The sequence below is a fragment of the Phoenix dactylifera genome, unplaced genomic scaffold (genome assembly GCF_009389715.1).
Source record: "Phoenix dactylifera cultivar Barhee BC4 unplaced genomic scaffold, palm_55x_up_171113_PBpolish2nd_filt_p 000643F, whole genome shotgun sequence".
NCBI classification, from domain to species: Eukaryota; Viridiplantae; Streptophyta; class Magnoliopsida; order Arecales; family Arecaceae; genus Phoenix; species Phoenix dactylifera.
Window position 1 is genome coordinate 77,451 of NW_024068034.1, and position 23,476 is coordinate 100,926.

Consider the following 23,476-nt stretch of genomic DNA (forward strand, 5'->3'; position numbering starts at 1 on the left):
GCTCTGTAAAAGATCCGTCAGGAGTCACGTGATCGGTTTGACTGGTCTCGCTGAGACCGAGCCACGGTAAAAAAAAGAGGCTTTGGGCGCTTAATTCCGGATAAGGAACAAAGTGAGGTCCACCACGTGGAATCCAAACCCACAACCCAATGCGATGAAGTGGGACCCCTTAAAGCTGTTGGAGATTTGAAAGGCTCTGAAGCTGCCGCGCCTGATGGGATTTTTTCAGAAGCATCAAGTGGGGCCCTGTTTAATGAGTGGACGAGAAGCACGTGTTTTCTGATCATTTCTAGGTCCGAATGGACCAGGTTACAAGTGACCCTAACCCAATCCAATTTTTTATTTGAGTCCTAATGTTGGCCCAAGCCTAATCCAATAGAAGATCGGATCAGCTCTGGCTAAAATTTTTGATCCAATGAGTTATTCGGGTCGGATTGGGTCCATGTATAACTCAGTCCCAACTCAAAAAAAATCGGATTCGGATCGAATTTAGATTAGATCCGGATCGAGTCCAGGTGGATCCCTATGCATATCAGTTCCTATGTTTTGTTTCTTTTGCAATGAGTGAAAACTATAGAGAATAGGTTATGCAGGACTATATAAGTGAAAGTTTCTAAGTATCGAGAATTGATGCCATTACAAACTAACCTAATAATAATAGGCTCAACCTTATTAGCTACGAGAAATTTTTTTTTGTTCATATATGCAATATTTTTTTTGAGTAGAAAAGAATTGCATGTATGTTAATCCTTTTTACGCAGCAGTGATAATCCATGAATTTTTTAGAATGCATATACTACTATTTTTTCTAAACATATCGCAAGAAATGTATATATAGGCCAAGATAAAGAAAGTAGTTTTGATAATAACATATGACAAAGTTCAATTGCTATAAAGGACTCATCATGAATTCATCTTCTTCTACATGGCAAAATTATATTCTATTTTGTCTTCATTAGTCTGAACTTTCTTCTTAGGAAATAGTGTTTCCATTTAATGTAATCAACCTAAGCCCTGGGGCTCGTTTAGTTTGCGAGAAAAGAAGGGGGAAAAGTATGGTCAACGAAAAAGTAAAGAGATGTCTCTTGTTTGGTTGGAGTTTTCAAATGAGAGAAATGGAAAAGTTGTATTCCCATGGGAATATGATTCCCACATTTTATGGAAAAGTCTTTTCTATAAGAAACATGAGAAACTTACTTTCCCGTGAGCCGGAAATCGAAATATTTTTTTTCCAAAAAAGACCCTTCAGCTATCCTTATTTCATCCAAAGCATTTAAGATCTAATTTTTATTAAGGGTATAATAGGAATTACATATAACTTTTCCAAGAAAGTGGATGGTCAACTAAACATAAGCACTCTGGAAATCCGTCACTTTTCCATGGCCAACCAAACATGCCAAAAGTACTTTTTCAGGTATCCTCTTCCTAGGAATATGCTTTCCAGAAATCATATTCTTATAAGTAAAAATGCTTCCTGCGAACCAAACGAGCCCTTAATAGAAACTTCATGTCATTCGATAGTACACAAAAATAGTTTCTTCCATTCCTCTCATTCTCAAACACAAGAAAAAATTAAAGGAATAGAGAGTTAGAGACCGTTAAGCACCCCAGCAGGCTCTAGCAGTATATCAGGCTCGGGTCGAGTCGTAGGATAGAAAACCCAAAATTGCACCAAAAATAAAACAGATAGGATGAGTATTTAGTAACTGAAATCTAACTCGAAAAATAAAACTGGTCTAAGTTTAGAACCCGACTCAGCCTCATGGATCCTTTAAATTAGGTCAGATTAGGTCTAAAGGGTCGAGTCGAATCGGATCATAGGTTAATCCGGCCCATTTGCAGCCTTAGTGATCCTACAATATCCCCTTCAAAAATACTCAAGTAACTCAAAACATCACGTGTGATGTATTCTCGCTGGATCCCTTGAATCGGCATCGTGAAATGTACCGTATAATGAACCACCGTGAGTGGTGCAGAGCACTTGAGTAATTTTGTTGAGTGATATTCCTCGGTTACCATAGCATCGCTCTCTCTCCGTACGACTGCTTTAAGTCAAGTTGCAGCATCGAGGAATATCAAGATCAGATAATAAGCAACCCAATTGGGTGCGTACCAATCATAATTTACGAACAAAAGGTGGTTTTATCCTGATTGATAGCCCAACAAGAAATACAGCATGCGTTAGATGAATATGCCCATATTTGCCTTTTAGATTCAAAGAAACTTTTTGCCGGAAGGTGGCTTCAGTGATTCCTTTGCTGTCTTTTACCACGTAATTAACCATTACGTGGTTAGATCTATCCATGTCCTAGATATTTGGATTATCTCGAACAGAAATGATATGGGATGAGCATGGGAGAAGAAAATATAGAGTGGACTTCCTATTTTTCCATGTGTCCCCTGGTGAAGAAATCCAAAAGTCAGGAACTTGGTCATGTGTCCCAAAAACTAAGAAGAAAAGAAAATCATGCTCGGCATCCTTTTTCTTTCTCATCAAGTCTCACTATCCGTCCTCTTTTCGTCAAGCCATCTCTCCCATTGATGAGATTTTTTTTTTTTTCAAGTTCTTTTCTCCTCCAAATTTCTCTTCTTTTTTCAGAATCTTTATACTGAAAAGTTCATAAATTCTAAAAAATGGTATGTATATAATTTTTTATGTTAGACAAAGCTAAAAAATAATGTACTATCTAATAGTATGGACGAACACCATACTTTGGAAATTGTACATTGATTTGCTTAGAAGTGTGTATTGGCTTAGTAGACGATTAATTTATTTGGTATATATCACCTGGCTATATAGTGTGTATTAGTAAAAAGTATGTTCTGAAAATTATGAATCGATTTATTTAGAGGTGTGTTTTGGATCACTGTTATATGTGTATCAAAGAAGCTTATAATATTCTTTAGGAAGTCAATGAGTGTGTATCACCTAGCCATATAATATATACTAGTAATATAATGTTCTGAAACTGTTTATCAATTTACTTGGAGGTGCGTATTGAGTTGCTAGACGACTAATTATTAAGTATATATCACTTAGCTATATATTATGTACTTGTGAATATCATTTTCTGAAAATTATGCATTGATTTATTTAGATGTATGTATTAGCTTGCCGAATGATTAATTTGTTCAGTGCATATCACTTGACCATGTAGTCTGTATTCGTAAAAAATATATTATAAAAATAAGAAAGAAAGAGAATGCCACATGCAAGTTGTTTTTTTATTTTTTTATTTACGATAATGAGGACTTCATTAATAAAGTTTCTAACTTTTTTTTTTTTTAAGATGGATGCTAGGATAAACATAGCAAAATAGAAAATCCATATTATATTTTATTCTGTGATGGCCTTCCCATATAATTTTTGTTCATCTCGAAGCCTCTCATCTCATCTAAAGCCTTGCAGAACTCTCATGATGCTGCATGGGCATAATGCAGACAATAGCCACAAGCGTAATGGTAGCCAAAACGGCACGTTGCCTTTAGATTATGATCTTGTCATCTTCTCGCAGGAGTATTCATAGGTGAACTCTAGAAGACCAAGCCCTGCCCTCTTTACTGACGTCACCTACACCGTCATGGCTACGTGTCCGCTCCTCCGTGGATTCCTTGTAGCCCGTGTTTGCATGGGTTCCGCCGTCCTCCAAAGGGCACACGGCTCCAGCGATGCCCACGTTTCTCCGTAGCGAAAGTTGGCACACGAGTCGTCCTACGATACCGACATGGCCAGTGAGAGAAAGAGACTGTGAGTGTGTGAGAGTAAGAGATTGAGGCCGAGGGGGGCCGGGGGAGGGAGAGAGGGGAAGGGGGTTGTGCAATGAGAACAGTGAAGGCGTATGAATCCGTCATGTGGCTTGATGGCAGTGGAGAGAGAAGAAAGAGATATTCTGCAATCTCCCCTTCAACTCTATCCCTTCCCCACCCCCCACCGTGCATCATTCCTTGGCGCCCTCTCATTTTTTCTCTTTATCTCCTCCCAGTATCTATCTAATCACTGTAGCAAAAATTTAATCTCCATTTCCTTTGATACTCCGTCCGGAAACGTGTTCTTCTCAACAGCCAGAAACAAGCAATTGGCCAATGCTTGGTCGGCCATCTATATAAATATTCTAGCTCCACGTTGGTTCTTCCCACTCCTGCTCCCACTGTGTGCTCCCTCCTCTCTTCTCCAATTAGTAAGTTCTTCCAATCACTTCATGCTGCCTTTTTGGTTTTAACTTGCGTAAGAGCTCTTATTCTATCTTTAAGTTTAGATAAATAAGGTTCCGTGATATGTTTATTTGCTTGAATATGCATGTGTACATTTTTGCTTGATGCATCAACCATTACATGAGAGCATATACATATATATATATATAGCTAGTCTGTTAGTTTTCAAGTGATTTGGGATTAGCTTGGCCCCACATGCATGATATTATCTTGCTAAAGTCTGATTTTATATAATATAAACTTTGTTTGAAGACTTAGACCACTAGAACCCACTTAGTTGGAATATCAAAGTTGATTGAAGTTATAGTTATGCCAACAGGCTGATTGACACCCTCTCTTGAGGACAGGTCCAGATCGAGCTCAATCTTGGGTGGTGGCATTTTACCATCTTATTTCTGAAAAAAGAAAAAGAAGAAGAATAGGTTTATGAAACTTTCTATAATGATGTTAATTTAATACATACGAAAACATAATCTATGTTACATATAGATATAATTTTCATCCTGTAATTATAGTTATGCTCGTTCTAGCTAATTGATCTGAAAGGCCATTGTTTTAACATGGTTTTATTCAAGGCTCAGGCCTTAAATGTAGGCCAAAATGTTCTATTCAAGCTTAATAATTTTTAATAACTCTCTCTTGGCCAGCTATGAGAGCGTGCGATCTAGGTTGGCTAAGTGACACCCCTAGCTAGGAGTTATAGCTCTTTACCATTATATTCCTATGGCTCGTTGGTTCTTCTCCCTGGACAAGTGATTACGACTCAATAAAATGGACAATTAATACACGGGAAAAATGCAGTAATATCCTTCAATTTCGGACAGAAAACATTTCAATTCTAAGAGTTAAAAAATTTCCAACTAATTTATACCCTTTTTTTTGTATCAATATGGTCCAGCCGCCCATCTCCTATTAAGAAAAGTTATCACGTGATCATCGCATGATAACTTGATAACCCTGCCTGCCTCTCTGCAATGCCCCTGGCTTTCATTTCTGTGCAAAGGAACATATGTAAATCAAGTGATTCTCTTCTCCAATTAACCTTTCGAGCATGCGAAAGAAAGTTTTTTTTTCTTGACCTTCTTCATCATTGCTATTCCCATTAACGGCCATGTAAAGCAGCTACTTCACTTTGGCAACCACTGCGATCGCCACCCGGTTCGAGTCCTCGATCTGGCTTTGACCTGATCAAAGCCTGGAAGTCCGACTAGTGTTGTGCCAAGAGGGTGGAGCTTCATTCTCATGTCCTACTTCACCTCGATAGCCACCTGGTTCGAGTCGTCAAACAAACCCTGGAAGTTCTATGATTCCATCCATGCCAGAGAAGTCGAAGCTTCGGTGCCATATCCCGTTTTGCTTTCATTGCCGCTCGATTTGAGTCCTCTAGTGAGAGGTCGAACATGGCGATGGACATGTTCTCCTGCACCATTGGGTCGATGCTCCCGAGGTGGGGGATTGGAGCCAGGATCGGCCCCAAGGACCCAATCAAAGTTCAGAAGTTTGATAGGTGATACGCCAAGAACCCGAGTCCTAAGACCAATGATCCTCAGTGTCACTACCACCAGCGAGACTCTAGTGGGGTTGTTGGGAGCTGTTGGTATGAGGGAGCCACAGCCATGGTGCTATATAGCTCACTGGAGATGTTGGAGTTGAAGCTGGAGAAGTCGGAGAAGTCGTGAGAGAGCTCTAGAGTCGCTACAATGGAGGAGCCGGGACTGGCAGTGGACGAGCTCCTGGAGTTGGAAGTCGATGATGGGGTCAATTAATTCATTTGAGACGGCAGTTGAATTACCGAGTTTGGTGGAGGGGTTTTTATCAGTATCATGACCCCCCATATTTTTACTATTTCTATTTTTCAATCAATATTAAGTATATTTTTTATCATTTGATACCCCCAACTGGACCATATTGATATAGAAAACTATTTTTCAGAGGCTACTTAAAAATTTTCAAAATTTTAGAAGCGAAATATAAAATTTTCTTAATTAATCCAGTAATATTTAAGGACAAGCTGTCTTGCGAGTACACAGCAATCATCCTTTGGCCTTCCTTTGAGTGTTCGTTTAGCCTCGTCGAACCGTGGGAATAGGAAACGGAGGTAACATGCCAATAGAATATTCTGTGCAGGAGATAAGATTCATATAATAATTCCGCCACAACCTAGATTTGATCACGGTTCCGGAACCGCCGGTTTCGGTTCCACAAAAATCTAGAACCTTAATCGGAACCGAAAATAGTCGGTTCGGTTCCGGTTCTAGAACCGTCGGTTCCGGTTTCGGTTCTAGGCGGTTCCGGTTCCGGTTCTAAATGGTTCCGGTTCCGGTTCCGGTTTTAAACGGTTCCGGTTCCGGTTATAAAATTTTGAAAAAAAATAGATTGTGTAATTAATTTGGAAAAAAATTAAATACAAATAGATTGTGTAATTAATACAACATGATAATTTGTACCTCATTTTATTATTTACTCATCAATAGAGGGGGGTCGGTAATTTAGATCCCAAGAATTTAGGTTTGGAATATATATTTTTTGTGTCTTTATTTGAGCAGGAGGAAGACATTTTTGATAATTGGATTGAAAAAAATGAAAATATGGGAAGGTTATGGAATGTGTAAAGAATTGGAATGATTGAATAATTGAGAGAGTGAAAATTGAGAGAGAGAGAGATTGAAAGATTGAGTGGTGTAGTGAAAAAATTGATTTGGAGAGGTATATAGTGTTGGGGATAATTTTCGTTTCCCAAAATGCCCCTCAAACTAGCCGTTTTTTAGTTGTTAGAAGGGGTAAAATAGTCATTTCCCAAAATGCCCCTCAAATTAGCCCTTTTTTAGTTGTTAGGAGGGATAAAATAGTCGTTTTTTTCGGTTCGAACCGGAACCGAACCGCTGGTTCCAGTTCCGGTTCCGGTTCGATTCCGGTTCGGTTTCGGTTCCGGTTCCTGTTCCGATTCGGTTTCGATTCCGGTTCCATCAAACCTGGAACCTTAACCGAACCATATTCCTTAAGGTTCCGGTTCGATTAAGAATCGTGAGACACGGTTCCGGTTCCGGTTCCGGTCCGGTTCTTTCCGGTTTGGTTTCGATCCGGTTTCTCGATTAGAACTGAACCGTGGTCAGGTCTACCACAACCTAATCTCAATAGAATCTTTTACATCAATCTTAAGAATATTTTGCATAAAAAATCTGCGAGGATGTTGGCCATGGTATTTTGTAGATAGAATATTAATGAAAAGTGCGGTGCATAAGAGGTTCACACAGAACCTTTCAATGATTTGTATAATTATAATCACACATCAAGATCATAGTTCAAAGATTGATATATGGGATTGAATAAAAATAAAATTTAAAGTAATATACAGCTATGGCTATTATATAGAAATGGAAGAAAGCATAGTTATGGTTCTCATACAAAGATTAGAAGATACCAAAATATTTGGAAAAACAAATAAGAACCAGTACGTGGAGATTCCTTTCATGCTGTTCCATACTACAGTAGTTAGGGCTGGAAGTGGGCTCGGGTCGGGCCGCCGCGGGCCGGGCTATGGGCTAGGCCCAATGCATTTCGGGCCAGGCTCGGGCTGAATGATTAAGCCCATTTCTATTTCGGGTCGGGCTCGGGTATTTCATTGGCCCGGCCCGGGCCCGTCCCAGCCCGAATCGCGGTGACCGAACCAAATGTGTCTGGCTGTCTGCTGATTGCCGAATGGCCCGAATCGCGCCTAAACCCAGTTTGCCGAGGGATTTGCAGAGGCACAGAGGGCCAGAGGTAGAGCGGACGAGCGGTGGAGGCGACGAGGCGTGGAGCTAGGGTTTCGCCGGTCGCCACTTCGCCGGTCGCCACTCGCCAATCGTCGTCGTCGACCGTGCAAGCTCGGCGAAGTGGTGAAGAGGAGTCCCGACCACCCTATCGTCGGCGAAGCTAGGTTTTGAGGGACGATGACGAATGATCTTCCTTTTGGATTTTGGTTGGGATTTGCAGAGGCGCAGAGTGGATTCCAGAATAATAGGGAAGATCCAATAAACTAATTCTTAAAATTTATATTCAAATGCAAAGTCAAATACCAGTATACCACAGTTCCACAAATTGATGAGCCGTTTGAGAAGTTTGAAGTGCGGAGTAAAGATATCTGTAGGCTGATCTTAATTAGGAACATATTGCACATCAATATCCTTCCAAACTCTCTCTCTCAACATGACACTATATTTCGATGTATTTAGTGTACACATGAAAAATAGAAATGGAGGCCAGAGATATGACACATATTCAGACCAAAAAATAGGAGCTGATGATATAAATATATGCAATTTTGTAAGCAACTGAATAATCCAAAATAATTTAGTAGTACTATGAGCTAGAGTGTGATATTCGCCTTCAATAGAAGAATGGGCTATTGTTGGTTGTCTCTTAGCAGTCTATAAGATAGTAATGGAAATACACTAGCCATAAGCATTGGGTATCCAAGTCACTAGCCCAATCGACATCACAAAAGGTTAAAGATCCAAGGTACGCCAAGAAAATGCAAGATTCTCTTTACAACAATAAGATGATCGCATGTTGAGGCATGCATTGACTAGCAAGCTTAATTTACTTCAATGCACCAATGATACTTCAATATTAAAAGAATCCGATAGTGGATCACCAAACAAAGAGCATAATTTGTGAGAAGCACCATGGTAGAGCTGTATGATTTGAAATTAACTATAGTGGCTCAGTGGAGAAGATCCAGAGCTGCATATTTTGTTTGAGATAAAATAGTCCATCAACCATTGGTGATTTCAGTCCCCTGAAAATAGTGTAGAGGACCAATATCCTTTATGAAAAATTGAGAGCCAAGTTGACCAATTAGATGGGTGATATAAGACCCATCATCCCCCATGGTCATAATATCATAAAATAGATTAATTAAATAGTTTTGTTTGATCGTGCCACCGAGCAAAAAGAATTGATCAACATGAGTATCAGAGAAACCATGTTCAAGATAAAATTTGTGAGACAGTCGTACCAAGCTTATGGCATGTGCTTGAGATCATAGAGGGCTTTGTGAAGATTGCAGATATAATTAGGGTATTGGAGTCAACAAATCCTGGTGGCTGTGAAGAATGACATTAGGAAAAGTATTATTAACGTCAACTTGATGAATTGTCTCGCCAAATTGAACAACCAAAGCAAGTACCACTCGAATGGTAAAAGGTTTCTAGGATGAAAGTTTCGGAGTAGTCTAACCATATTATTGATTACAGCCTTCACAACAAGTCTAACCTTGTACCATATTAAAGTATCTTTTTTCTCGCCATTTAAGGCGATACACCCATTTACATCCTACTAAGCTCATATCTGGCAAGTAGAACACAAGTGACTAACTACTATTTCATTGCAAAGCATTGAATTCTTCTATCATAGTAGAGCGCTATTCTGAATTCATGTTAATTGTAGAGAAGTAGATGGGTTTAACCAAATTTGTAGTGGCTTGTATAGCAGAAGGTAATGGATGTTTTGTCGAGAAGACTTTCTTCTTACTAATGCCATACTTAGAGTGAGTGATCATGGGATTTGCATTGGTAGCATGAGAGTGATGCAATTGTAACTTTTGGTCTGCTATTGGGATTATCGTAATCATGGGGAGTGGACTTAGGAACGGGGTTTGCAGCTATTCTGAGGGAATAGGAGGAATGGTACCTTGGCTAGAAATAGAGTGCCCAAGGAGGGCAAGAGATATGGGAGAAGTACATTAACTCGATCTAGCAATCATACCGCGATGACATCAAGTTGGTGATTGAGTTTTCATTGAGAGGTTCAGTAGTAGACTTCTGGAAGGCAAAGAAATACTCATCAAAGATAATGTGACATGAAATATAAATGCAACTAGTGGTGGGATCAAGGAAGCAATAGATTTTATGATTCAAATTGTAACCAATAAAGACACACAGACGAGACCGAACTCCAACTTATGATTATTATGTGGCCTTAGCCAAGGAATGTAGGCACAGCCAAAGAAACGAAGGGAGGTGTAGTTTGGAGTGCAATGGAATAGTAATTCCCATGGAGATTTCAATCCAAGGTTACATGGAGTCAAATGATTGATGAGATAAACCACTGAACTAAAGACATTAACGCAATAGAACAAGGGAATACAAGAATGAGATAATAGAGCAAGATCAGTTGCAACATGATGCCTATGTTTACATTTAGCTTGAATGTGAAGACACAATAATTGATGGCTAATACCATGTCAAGAAAGAAATGACCGAAAAGGATTACTGAAAAACTCTTTCCGGCAGTCTAATTGCAAAGTTTTAGTTTTGGTTTAAGTTGATTCTCAACTTTAGCTTTGAGTCTATAAAAATAGAGAAGACATCAGATTTGGCACATAAAGGAAACAACCAAGAATATCCCGACTTATCGGTGAAAAGGATATGATATCTAGAAACATCATCTGATAAAATAGTAGCAGCACTTTGTTTAAATAATCCTTCAATTGAAACAGGTCGATTGCGAGTGAATAGCAGCTTTAAATTGTCACGCCCCCGCCTCTGCGAGGCACGTGAGGCACCTAGTGCCCACGTGGGGGCCACATGAGGGGGGAACACGGGGCTCCCCTGCCAGATATTGTTCGGCTCTAGGGCTTCACGCAAGCGTCCTTCACCCCTCCCCGGTTTTGTTTTCCACCCAAAACGCGTCTGCAGGATTTGGAGACACCCGCCTCATATGTCCAGGCTCTGGAACGAGTCTTTCCGATGTGGGACTATTGGGCCTCACACCCTTCCCACCATCGGACAAGAGCCGTCCTCGGCTCTGATACCAAATGTCACGCTCCCGCCTCTGCGAAGCACGTGAGGCACCTAGTGCCCACGTGGGGGCCACATGAGGGGGAACACGGGGCTCCCCTGCCAGATATTGTCCAGTTCTGGGGCTTCACGCAAGCATCCTTCACCCCTCCCCGGTTTTGTTTTCCACCCAAAACGCATCTGCAGGATTTGGAGATACCCGCCTCATATGCCCAGGCTCTGGAAGAAGTCTTTCTGATGTGGGACTATTGAGCCTCACACCCTTTCCACCATCGGACAAGAGCCGTCCTCGGCTCTAATATCAAATGTCACGCCCCCGCCTCTGCGAGGCACGTGAGGCATCTAGTGCCCACGTGGGGGCCACATGAGGGGGGAACACGGGGCTCCCCTGCCAGATATTGTCCGGTTCTGGGGCTTCACGCAAGCGTCCTTCACCCCTCCCCGGTTTTGTTTTCCACCCAAAACGCGTCTGCAGGATTTGGAGACACCCGCCTCATATGCCCAGGCTCTGGAACGAGTCTTTTCGATGTGGGACTATTGGGCCTCACACCCTTCCCACCATCGGACAAGAGCCGTCCTCGGCTCTGATACCAAATGTCACGCCCCCGCCTCTGCGGGGCACGTGAGGCATCTAGTGCCCACGTGGGGGCTACATGAGGGGGGACCACCGGGGCTCCCCTGCCAGATATTGTCCGGTTCCGGGGCTTCACGCAAGCGTCCTTCACCCCTCCCCGATTTTATTTTTCTCCCAAAACACGTCTGCAGGATTTGGAGACACCCACCTCATATGCCCAGGCTCTGAAACGAGTCTTTCCAATGTGGGACTATTGGGCCTCACACCCTTTCCACCATCGAACAAGAGCCGTTCTCGGCTCTGATACCAAATGTCACGCCCCCGCCTCTGCGAGGGACGTGAGGCACCTAGTGCCCACGGTGTGAGGCCCAATAGTCCCACATCAGAAAGACTCGTTCCAGAGTTTGGGCATATGAGGCGGGTGTCTCCAAATCCTGCAGACGCGTTTTGGGTGGAAAATAAAACCGGAGAGGGGTGAAGGACGCTTACGTGAAGCCCCAGAACCGGACAATATCTGGCAGGGGAGCCCCGTGTTCCCCCCTCATGTGGCCCCCACGTGGGCACTAGGTGCCTCACGTGCCTCAGAGAGGCGGGGGCGTGACATTTGGTATCAGAGCCGAGGACGACTCTTGTCCGATGGTGGGAAGGGTGTGAGGCCCAATAGTCCCCCAAATCCTGCAGACGCATTTTGGGTGGAAAATAAAACCGGGAAGAGGTGAAGGACGCTTGCGTGAAGTCCCAGAACCGGACAATATCTGGCAGGGGAGCCCCGTGTTCCCCCCTCATGTGGCCCCCACGTGGGCACTAGGTGCCTCACGTGCCTCGCAGAGGCGGGGGCGTGACATTTGATATCAGAGCCGAGGATGGCTCTTGTCCGATGGTGGGAAGGGTGTGAGGCCCAATAGTCCCACATCGGAAAGACTCGTTCCAGAGCCTGGGCATATGAGGCGGGTGTCTCCACATCTTGCAGACGCATTTTGGGTGGAAAATAAAACCGGGAAGAGGTGAAGGACGCTTGCGTGAAGTCCCAGAACCGGACAATATCTGGCAGGGGAGCCCCGTGTTCCCCCCTCATGTAGCCCCCACGTGGGCACTAGGTGCCTCACGTGCCTCGCAGAGGCGGGGGCATGACATTTGGTATCAGAGCCAAGGACGGCTCTTGTCCGATGGTGGGAAGGGTGTGAGGCCCAATAGTCCCACATCGGAAAGACTTGTTTCAGAGCCTGGGCATATGAGGCGGGTGTCTCCAAATCCTGCAGACATATTTTGGGTGGAAAACAAAATCGGGGAGGGATGAAGGACGCTTGCATGAAGCCCCAGAACCGGACAATATCTGGCATGGGAGCCTCGTGTTCCCCCCTCATGTGGCCCCCACATGGGCACTAGGTGCCTCACGTACCTCGCAGAGGCGGGGGCGTGACATAAATGACCTTGTTTACCCTATAGATCATACAATAAACAATACCATTTGGCACATCAAGAGGCATTGATGAGTAATATTAGTAAAATTGGCTGATAGGTAATGTTAATAAAGGTAGGACGATGGATTCTGGCTATAAAAGGTTAAGGTATAAATAATCCAAAAGAAAGTGTTGTACCATTAGGATAAAGAAGGATGAATAGTTGTATCACCAAAATCCAATCTTATACAAATTGATGAAGTTACAAAGGGCTGAAATTGGTTTATGTGTCGTCATGCTGCAAGTGAACATAGGCAGTTAATGAAGAGTCAAAGAGAGATTTCGAATTTGAAATTAAAGCTCATAACTGACAAGAGAAATAAAATAGTAATGTTAACCAACCATGACACATGGCGAAGATGGGAATTCAGATGCCTCCTAGCAGTTAATGGTAGAATGTGGAGAGGAGAGTATAAAGATCATAAATTGTAAAGAACAAAGGCTTCTTTTCGAATATCATTATGAATGAATCTTTATTTCTGATATTCAATATTTTTATTTCCTCTTTGTTATCTTTTAATTTTCAGTAGTATAGGTAACATTCTACTAATCAAAATCCTTCGAGCTCAAGGCATTCATCCTCCTCTTCCATCTGCTTTTGATAAAAAGAGTGAAACAAACTCGCACTCACCATGTAAGCTATTCAAATTGTGGAAAATTAAGTTGATGTTATCAATTGGTTTGCCTATGGCGGCAAGACAATCAGCAAGGTGCTTGATACGCTGGAGATAGGCAGTCAGAGAGTATATCTTCTTCTCTGTTCCTTGTAGATCATATTTTAGTTGGATAACGTGAGAGGCTGAGAGGGATAAGCATTGTTGCTCAAATGCAAGCCAAACTACGTGACCAGTGTTGCATTAAACCAAGAGGAGTTAATCTTGCTTTCCACTCTTTATACTTCAGATTTTCATCAAGTTTTCCATTGGAGCTTTTAACATATTCCTCCGGACATAGGAATGTGCAATCAATGAATCCCAAAGACTTGTGGGATCAGAGGACTGGAAGAAACAGAACTGCCGAAAAAGATAGCTGTGGTTATCCAATTTAATGGAAACAAAATGAGAGATATTAGAGACGGTGAGCAGGGACAAGGTGGAAATATGGAGGACTATTGGCAGGCGTCAGTTGATGTCTGCTCTGATACATATTTCTAGTCGTATAACATGATCATATTCTCAAGATTGATGAGATCGAAGAAAAGCAAAATGGAAAGTAATGGAAAAAAGCACCACTATGGTTATTATACAAGGATGGAAAGGCATCAAGATATTTGGAAGAAAAGATAAAGTTGGTAATCTATAATAGTAAGAAAGATCCAATGAACTAATTTTTAAAACTAAATCCGAATTCAAGGCTTACGTACCCTTAACAGGGACTTTGATAATCCACTCTCCTTGAGATGAAGTAGAAGTGGTAGAGAAGCTGCCATGGTCAATTTGTCGAACAGTCAAATGAAGTGATGCGTTTGCCCACCTTTGCTTCAGAAATTTGGAAAAGAAAATGTTGGACTGTCACTGTTAGTGGTTCCATCACCTCTATTTTGTCCAGATAAAAAGAGTAGCTTTTGACTAGTTCTTGGGTTGTCTGGCATCTGGCCACAAAATTTTATCTAAGGGTACAGCATTTATGGATTTGCAAGTCACTGCAAGCATACCCATCATCTACTTTAGGAAGTCGTAAGCACCAAATTGGCCACAAGTTAATGGCTTTTATTGTTTCACTAATTCTCCTAGGCTCCATCTGCCCATTGGCGCCACTATAAAACCAGCAGTGCTCCTTTGGACGCAGCGGCGAAGCCGTGGTCTAAGCGTGTGGAAATTAAGTCTCAGGCGACGTGACCTCGGCGCCTCGCTCATGAGTGAGGGGGTGACAGAGGAGAGACAGCTCTCAGGGGTTTTGCCACACATATTACGCGTGGAGGATTAATTCTATCACTGCCATAAATCTATAAATTGTTAAGCTCTTTGATACTACCACTGCAAGGGGTGAAGAACATGTCAAGGGAGGAATTGATGGAGGAGTTGGGAAAGACTACAGAAGCATTGCCGTCTCAGGTACCGAAAACTCTGTTTTTGTTTCCTTTATCTTAATTTAAAACTGTGAAATAATTACATGTCTGCTACGTGATATGGTGCAAGGCAAATACTGTTGTTATCATACAGGTGAATGTGTACATATGATGGGAAAAGATCTTTGATACATTTTTAAGCGTATTTTATTTGTGAGTTTGTCTTTATCCTTTTTTTTTCTTTCCTTTAAATAAAATTTGGCCTTTTATCGGACATGCTAACTTTTTGCTCTTGAACATTTTTAACTGGATAAATATTAAAATATATTTTAAAAGCATAAATCAATAACATGAACCAAGGATTTCGGGAGTCGGGAAATCAAGATTAATCGAAATGTTAGTTATATAACTTTAAAACTATGCCAAAAATATTCATATTATCGAATATCATGCTTTCTCTCTATTGTTTGCTATTGTTTTTCAAGTAGTTTTTTTGCCGTCATCTTAGCTAAGGTTTTCATCAAAAAAAAAAAAAAAAAGACTTACATCATAGAAATAGAGAAAGGTATCCCCATAATTACTCTTTTCGCCTTCGATCATTTTCTAAAATATATAAAGAGTAGGAGAGCAATTTCATCGCTGTGATAAAATTTAAATCATTGTGAAACTCAATATAGATTAGATGCGTGCACTTATTCCTTCCACCTATCTCTCCAACCAAATATCTGAAAAAACCCTGACCCATGGAATGGGTCCTATCCCTCTAATAATATCTGCATAAGTTCTATTCATCCTTTCAAGTTTTATTCTGCAACCAAATGTACCCTAAATTCCAAAATCATTCGATGTAGGAGTTTCTTAATTTAGCCATTATTACTAAATTTGGGATGAGGATACATCAATTTGCAATATGTGTAAAATGAAGACTTCTTGGCTGTGTAAAATGAATAAAAAGCGGCAATATAGGGGACCCCAAAGAGTAATTACGCACAGAAAAGTTATGCACGAGGGTTGTATATTTGCGGTTTCCTGTTAGACACCAGCTATATCTAAATTTTGTTATGTTTTATTTGCTCATTGTTTGATGCCAAATTACCGGTCAACAATTATTGAAATCAATCATAAAAGCATAATACTTTCCGTCAATAATAACCCAATATAAAGTAACCATCAATGAACCTCAATTTCCTCATTTTGCTAGGCTTGAAAAGCTCCATTGGTAAAAAATCTAAATAGGGAGCGCACCAATATTTAAATTGCATGCCATGGGGCCGATTTTGATGCAACGATTGGAGCCCATAGCATCACTCACCCCCAAAATATAAATAGTGTTCATCTCGAGGACTTAACAGTAGTGGCTGTCATTAGATAATCGCTATGGTCACCATGTTCTTTTCCGTCAGGTCTAGCCAGCCGTATTTAAAAATTACCATCACCATTCCACCACCCGAGGAAGATGGCAAAAACCTGAGTAGAAAATACTCCGCCGGGACGGCGCGTTCGCCCAAGACACGCCCGGCCCGCCCCCTAAATCCGGAGACGTTCATGCGGCTCTGCTCCTATCGAAAATGACACAGGAAAAGCCTCTTGTATTCGCCTCAAAATCCAAATGTCCTCGCTTATTCCCTCCTGTTCCATCTTTTGTCTCCAAATTCAGATCTAATCACCGCGTGTGAGGAGGTGACTTGCTCCAAGATTCTTATCCTAAATTAGAGCATCAGTCCTTTAGGGTGCTGTGTTTGGTAGCCATCCATCTCCTGATGGCAGTTATTCAGTGTTGCATAGCACTCTGCAGTGCAAATCATACACCATAGAGATTTTTGAGTTCCTAAATTAATACGCATCCGAATATTTTCCATGTTTCTATCAAATTCTATTTGCCTTGATTCAGTGGAATTTACGTTGCAAAATTTGTTGTCGAAGACCTTTTATTTTTTTCTCTTAAATTGATTATTAAAAATTTTGAAAGCTAGACTTGGATGTAGCTCATCAAATACTAGGATTAGATGATGTTGGATTGCGTTTGCTCTGCCAGCAAGCACTTGGTAAGTTTAGAAAGAACATCCTTCTAAAAATAGATATTAACAAAATAATTATACATCAATCCTAAATTTGTAATTATTATTGTTTATAAAAAATCCATCCCATTTGTTTTTTATATGGTATCTTGCTTTACAAAAACGACAAAGGTACAAGGATTATGCAATAATAGAAGCAGATTTAGTGCACATGCAAAATTGTTATACTACTCCATTCATAGTTCTTACTTGATTGTTGGCAACATAGCAATGAAATAGTGATTGCTTGTGACATTGTCTTAACATTCATATACAAGAGTTCATGTTAACCTCGCAACCCATAAAGGTCCTAGATCCTAAATTTCGATTAGTAATTAGCGATACGTTGGAACTAATTTGGATCAGGTTTTAATTGGATCCAGATAAAGAGATCTGGTTGTATCCTTCGCACAAAAAAAAAATTCATCTTTTTTTGGCACGAAACTACGGTTGGATCATCCATTGCGCAGATCTTAAAAATCTCTAAACCATTTTATTTATTTGATAGCATAAATTTTAAAATAAGCAGCTCATGGTCGGTTCGTGCCAAGTAATGTCTAGTTGAAAAGGGCGGATCTAGCCGCGCGTACCATCCAGCCCACTTGTAAGTTAATTATGCCCCCATGAGGTAAGCCTACCCAGTCACCTCTGCGGGTGACAGGATCCCAAATCCTTAGGGCTCGTTTGGTTCGCGGGAAGTATTTTCCCTCCTAGGAATATGATTCCTGGGAATCAGATTCCTAGGAAGAGGATACCTAGGAAAGTACTTTTGGCATGTTTGGTTAACCATGGGAAAGTGACAAATTTCCAAAGTGCTTATGTTTGGTTAACCATCCATTTTCCTAGGAAAGTTGTGTATAATTCCTATTATGCCCTTAATAAAAATTAGGTCTTTAATGCCTCTTTAATGTTTCTTTAATGCTGAAGGGTCTTTTTGGGAAAAAATAAAAAAGAAGTGATTCCCACCTCATGGGAAAGTAACTTTCCCATGTTTCTCATGGGAAAGACTTTCCCATGAAATGTGGGAATCATATTCCCATGGGAATACAACTTTTCCATCTCTCTCCTTTGAAAACTCCAACCAAACAAGAGGCATTTCATTACTTTCCCGTTGACCACACTTTCCCCCCTCCTTTTCCTGCGAACCAAACGAGCCCTTAGTGTACAACCCGACACCTAGGCACCTAGCTAGTATTGGTGACGTCTACTAAGAAGTAACCTCGTCTCATTCTCATTGTCTTCCAGAGTGTCGAAGACCAGGGTACTGTGCTAATGGACCCCGATCCACCATTCCTCAAAACATACAAAGCGCTCTTCGACAGCCAACCAGAGTCGTCCGATACTGATCAAGCGGCGGAAGCCGAGGAGTGTGAGCTCCCCCTTATCGATCTCAGCCGTCTAAATGGCGAGTCCGAGGCGGAGCAGTGCAAGAGAGACATCATGGCTGCTGCTTCCGAGTGGGGCTTCTTTCAGCTGGGGAACCATGGCGTCTCCAGTAGTCTCCTGGACAGGATACGCGAGCTGCAGGCTAACGTGTTCCGGCTCCCGTTCGAGAAGAAGGCCAGCGAGAAGGTAATGGACTTGTCGCCCGAGAATTACCGCTGGGGGACGCCGAGGCCTATCTCCCTCAGGCAATTATCATGGTCCGAGGCGTATCATATCCCTCTCACGCCGGCCACCTCTGTCACCAAAACCAGCACCAGGTACTTATTTTTATTTTTACTTTTTTTTCCTAGGCTGAGGTATTTTGGCTGAACAAATAGGGCTTTTTTTAAAAAATGCACTTTTAGTGTACATCGAAAAATTATTTTGATTTATAATTTTTTTTCCAAAATATTCATGATAAAATATTATAATTACAGAAAATATTCAAAAAAATAAAAAAAAATCAAAAATTAATTTCTAAAAATATTATATTAATAAAATATTAATATATAATAATAATAATAATAATTTATATCTATAATATTGTATTATGCTATAAATATTACATTACTCTAGCTGAAACCAGCACCAGGTACTTATTCTTTTTTTCTAACCGAAGGTGCTTAGTCTATTCTTGAGCGCGTCTTAAAATCATATATGGATTGATACAAGAGCAGGATAAGAACATACTACCTCCGACATTGAGGCAATGTTAACCTGCAGTCTGGCACCTCTATCCTCGGTGCCATGAAAGAGTCCATGCTTCATTCTCCTACTGGAGTCATATTTTTATCTCTAAAATCTCTTACGCTTCTAATTCTGATCTCTTCCCTGCTTCTTTAATCCTAGATCTCTTGTACTTTGTTTTGTTCAGATCTTTTTCTGTCTGCAATTGCTTCCCTGCTTCCTTTGTTCGGATCTTTTTCGTTTGATACAGGCACATAATGGAGGAGTTCTCAACGGCAATGTCGTGGTTGGCACATCTACTAGCGGGGATTTTAGCTGAAGGAATGGGCCATGATGGCACGTATATAACGGAGAATTGCACGTGCGATTCTAGTTATTTACGGCTGAATCGCTATCCTCCCTGCCCAGTAAAAGATCGAGTCTTTGGTTTGGTCCCTCACACTGATACTAGTTTCCTGACCATAGTACGCCAAGATCAAGTAGGTGGGCTGCAATTGATGAAGGATGGGAGATGGATCACTGTTAAACCCAATGCTGATGCATTAATTGTCAACATTGGTGACCTGTTCCAGGTATATAAACCTTCAAATGCCATAGCTTTCTACTATGGTGATCTCCTAAGAGAACTGTGGAGATTCTGCTTTAAAAATAAGAGTTACTGAGGACAATTATATTGGTAAAACATAAGGTGGCATGACTCAAGGAGTAAAATTTAGAGGAGGAACCATGCTTTAACACGATCTTGTTTAAGTACGGCATCTTGTAGGATTTTTGCAGTACCGACATAGCTTGTTTTAAACGATTAGATTCCCACTGAAGAAATGGTTAAAGTTGATTTTAATCACTATGGTTTGTCGTTCATTTTGATTTTTGAACACATGCAGGCATGGAGTAATGGAGTGTACAAGAGTGTGGAACATAGAGTTATGTCCAACCCCCAACAGGAGAGGTTCTCAGTGGCATACTTCCTCTGCCCCTCCTATGACACTGTGATACGGAGCCTTGCAGAGCCTGCGATCTATAGAAAGTTTAGCTTTGGGGAGTACAGACAGCAAGTCCAAGAGGATGTTAGAGGGACAGGTCACAAGGTTGGGCTTGCAAGGTTCCTTGCTCAAAACACATGACCATAGAAGGGCCGGTACTCATAAGAAGATAAAATGGCAAGAGCTTTTTTCTTTCTTTCAGACCCCCTCACTTCTTGCGGGTTCTCCTATTTCCCGTTTTTAGGCCAAAAGGCTAGATTTTAATATTTCATACAGAAAAAGAAGCAGCAAATATTGTAATCAAAACAGGTTTACAGCATTTGAGATGGCATCTTAAAAATTACAGAAAGGAAATAAAAGTTATGTAAGTGGTTGTTAACCACCAATGCAAGCGATTTTGCTTGGTGAAATTAAGTCTAGTGTTTGGTTTGCTCATCAAGAAAGGGTGTGTTTCTGTGCTATGTATAATCATTTTTAAAACGTTCTTCCAACTGTCATATTTCATGCATTAACCTTAACAAAATATGGCAGATCCCAATAAGCATTTGTTTAGCTTCTCAAGAATCTTTACCTTCTGTTTAGGGAAGTCATAATCAAATTAACAATAATAGTCTCCTTATGCTCAGGTGGACTAGGTTATAAGTATCATCTATGAAAGCAGTTTCTGCAACTTATTTATCTTTCAAAGCAATGCAGTCAGAAGTTATTGACTGGTGATAAATAAATCACAGGGTAAATCATCTCTCGCAAATACTCATCAAGTGATAAAAGGGTTGCAATATATATATATCATCCTCATGTATAGAGCCAGTAATCAAGCAACAAGTAAAAGAAAACAAGTAGATCCAAGCAACATAGGAAGGTAGCCATTTGTTTATAAGATGTCCATTTTCAAAAAGCATCTGGTCTGCCATCAAGAAAACGCAATTGAAGTTGAAGGGTTGGCTGACAAATCTTCATGATCTTTGGACAATTGAGAAGAAAGAACAGGCATCTGGTGAATGGAAGGGCAGGGAATCAGCTTCTAGCAACCATCTGTTCAGAAATCTGGAGAGAACGGAACTCGCAGATTTCTCTGAGAAGGCCTCACTCAATACATGCGACTCTCCAGAAGACTTCAACTAAATTTCACAGTTGGGAGTGCCTCTGTAACCAGAACACTGAGAAGCAGCATAAGAATCTTTGGAAGAGTGTGATAACTTTGGCATCTTGTGTGCAACAGCATTCTTACTCTTGTCTCTCCCTTGTAAATTCTTTTTCTTCTCACTATGTGAATACTTTCTGATCTGAATAAATTCTGGGGCTGCTCCTGGCAACCTCCATTCTTACCAAAAAAAAAGGACGTAGGGCACCGGTTAACTTTTTTGGACATGGAAATTTGGTTAACAACATTGAAAGAACAAGCGAAAAAGAAGGAAGCTCCTCTCAGCCAATATACGAAGCATTTAGAAAAACAGAGTAGGCATTACTAAATCTTATCTTTTCCTGCATTCAGCTCTAACTGTTTGTTCTATTGGAAGAAGAGCAACAAATTGAGTTTGCTTTCAATCGGTGGATTAAGAGTCCAAAATTAAAAATTACTCAATCATAAATGAATAATTTGGAAAAGCTATGTTGCTAAGGCCAGACTGTAGGCTATCACAGGCTTAGCCACAGGTGCAACATACAGCTTAAGTGGCCTTAGCAATATCGTGCAGCTTGATGAAAATTATAAAGCATACAAGCAGTAACAGGATGTGAACTTGTAAATTGTAATTGGCTGGAATCTGAATTAAGTGAATTGATGATTTGTGTTTTAAAGCTTGAATTAAGTTTCAGAAATTGACCATTTTCCGAACCGTAAGGGAAAGCTTTTGAAACTGAACAGCAATGGGTGCGCTTGCACATGAAAAAGTATTGACATCCCAATTTTGATTACTAAATTTGATTCAAATTTAGATCACCTTATCACCTTAGAATCTATTTTAACGTTTCTTCTTGAATTCTAAATCATAATGGAAGTGAAATAAAATGAAATGGCACCAAAGATAGGATGAACTCTATTCTGTTGAGTGTCAAAGTAATTAATTTTTTATAGACTCAATCATTCAGATGAAATATCATATATACATATGTTGCTAGAAATTAGACCCGGGGGCGGCTGTCGGCTGAGGAGGAGGAGCTCCGGCGCGAGAATGGTGGGTGGCGGTCCGTCGACGGGTGGCGTCCTCCGGGAGACCTGCAAAAATGCCGGTGGCCGGGGTTTCCGGTGCCAGCCCTCCGATGCTTAAGTCAGAGGGGGGCTTAATTTTGGAGAAGGAGAGGGACTGTATTTCGAAGTCCGAAACCCTCCCTTGGGAGGAAGAAGCTCCTTTTTTAGAGGGAGAAGCTCCCTTTTTATAGGAAAAGTGACACGGTTACCTGTGATGTGACTGGGCGAATTAATGGGTTACCGTCATGATTCGACGTGGGCGTGGAAATAATGAGTTGCCGTGGATGGTCCGTTCCCATCATGGGAGAAGATGGCGTGCAGCCAGAGCTTACTTGTGGCGCGCAGTGCAGTACATTCTTAGGAATGGTGAGACGTTGACAGTCGTAGCAGGGCATGGTCCCTGGTTAATATGTCTTTTAGCGTGGCCGGCAAGTAAAGTATGGTGCGGTGAGGCTGCTGCACGGCATGGTTGCAGCAGGTGGACGACGAGGTCGGCCTTCTGAGGTCAGCTCGGCCTTCTGAGCTCAGCAGCCTTCTGGTCTCGGCCTTCTGAGCTCGGCAGCATTTTGGTCTCGACCTTCTGAGCTCGGCAGCCTTCTGGTCTCGGCCTTCTGAGCTCGGCAATCTTCTGGTCTCGGCCTTCTGAGCTCGGCAGCCTTTTGAGCTCGGCCTTCTGAGCTTGGCCTGGATGAGCTCGGCCTTGCTGTCGGATTTGGGTGCTTTAATTTGTGGGTGGTCCATTTTTCCCCCCAACACTACCCTCCGATTTCCGAGTTCGAGCTGCTTTTTGGCTCGGGCGAAGGAAGTAGTCCAGTCGTCTATCATCTTGTAATATAGCTAAATATCTATGGAGATGTGCATGCTAAATAGGGTGTACCTCTTATGCAGTTGGAGTTAAGTGCTTCAGGTCGACTCAGCGGCCTTCTTTGGCCTTGTCTGTTGGCGATCGAGCCGAGCTCGATAGTTGATGGAGATCGAGCCGAGCTCGATTAGTTGATGGAGATCGAGCCGAGCTCGATAGTTGATGGAGATCGAGCCGAGCTCGATTAGTTGATGGAGATCGAGCCGAGCTCGATTAGTTGACGGAGATCGAGCCG

The 23,476-nt window shown here is 41.5% G+C and overlaps 1 protein-coding gene across 1 annotated transcript; it reads left to right on the forward strand.

Moving 5' to 3' along the window:
• Positions 1–3,756: 3,756 nt before the first annotated feature.
• LOC103721426 (gibberellin 2-beta-dioxygenase 8) lies at positions 3,757–20,567 on the forward strand. Its single transcript, XM_008811625.4, has 5 exons — positions 3,757–4,178; positions 14,762–15,082; positions 18,339–18,796; positions 19,456–19,777; positions 20,090–20,567. Exons 2-5 carry the CDS (start codon positions 15,023–15,025, stop codon positions 20,327–20,329), a joined length of 1,080 nt encoding a protein of 359 aa, XP_008809847.3. The 5' UTR covers positions 3,757–4,178; positions 14,762–15,022; the 3' UTR covers positions 20,330–20,567.
• Positions 20,568–23,476: the final 2,909 nt, after the last annotated feature.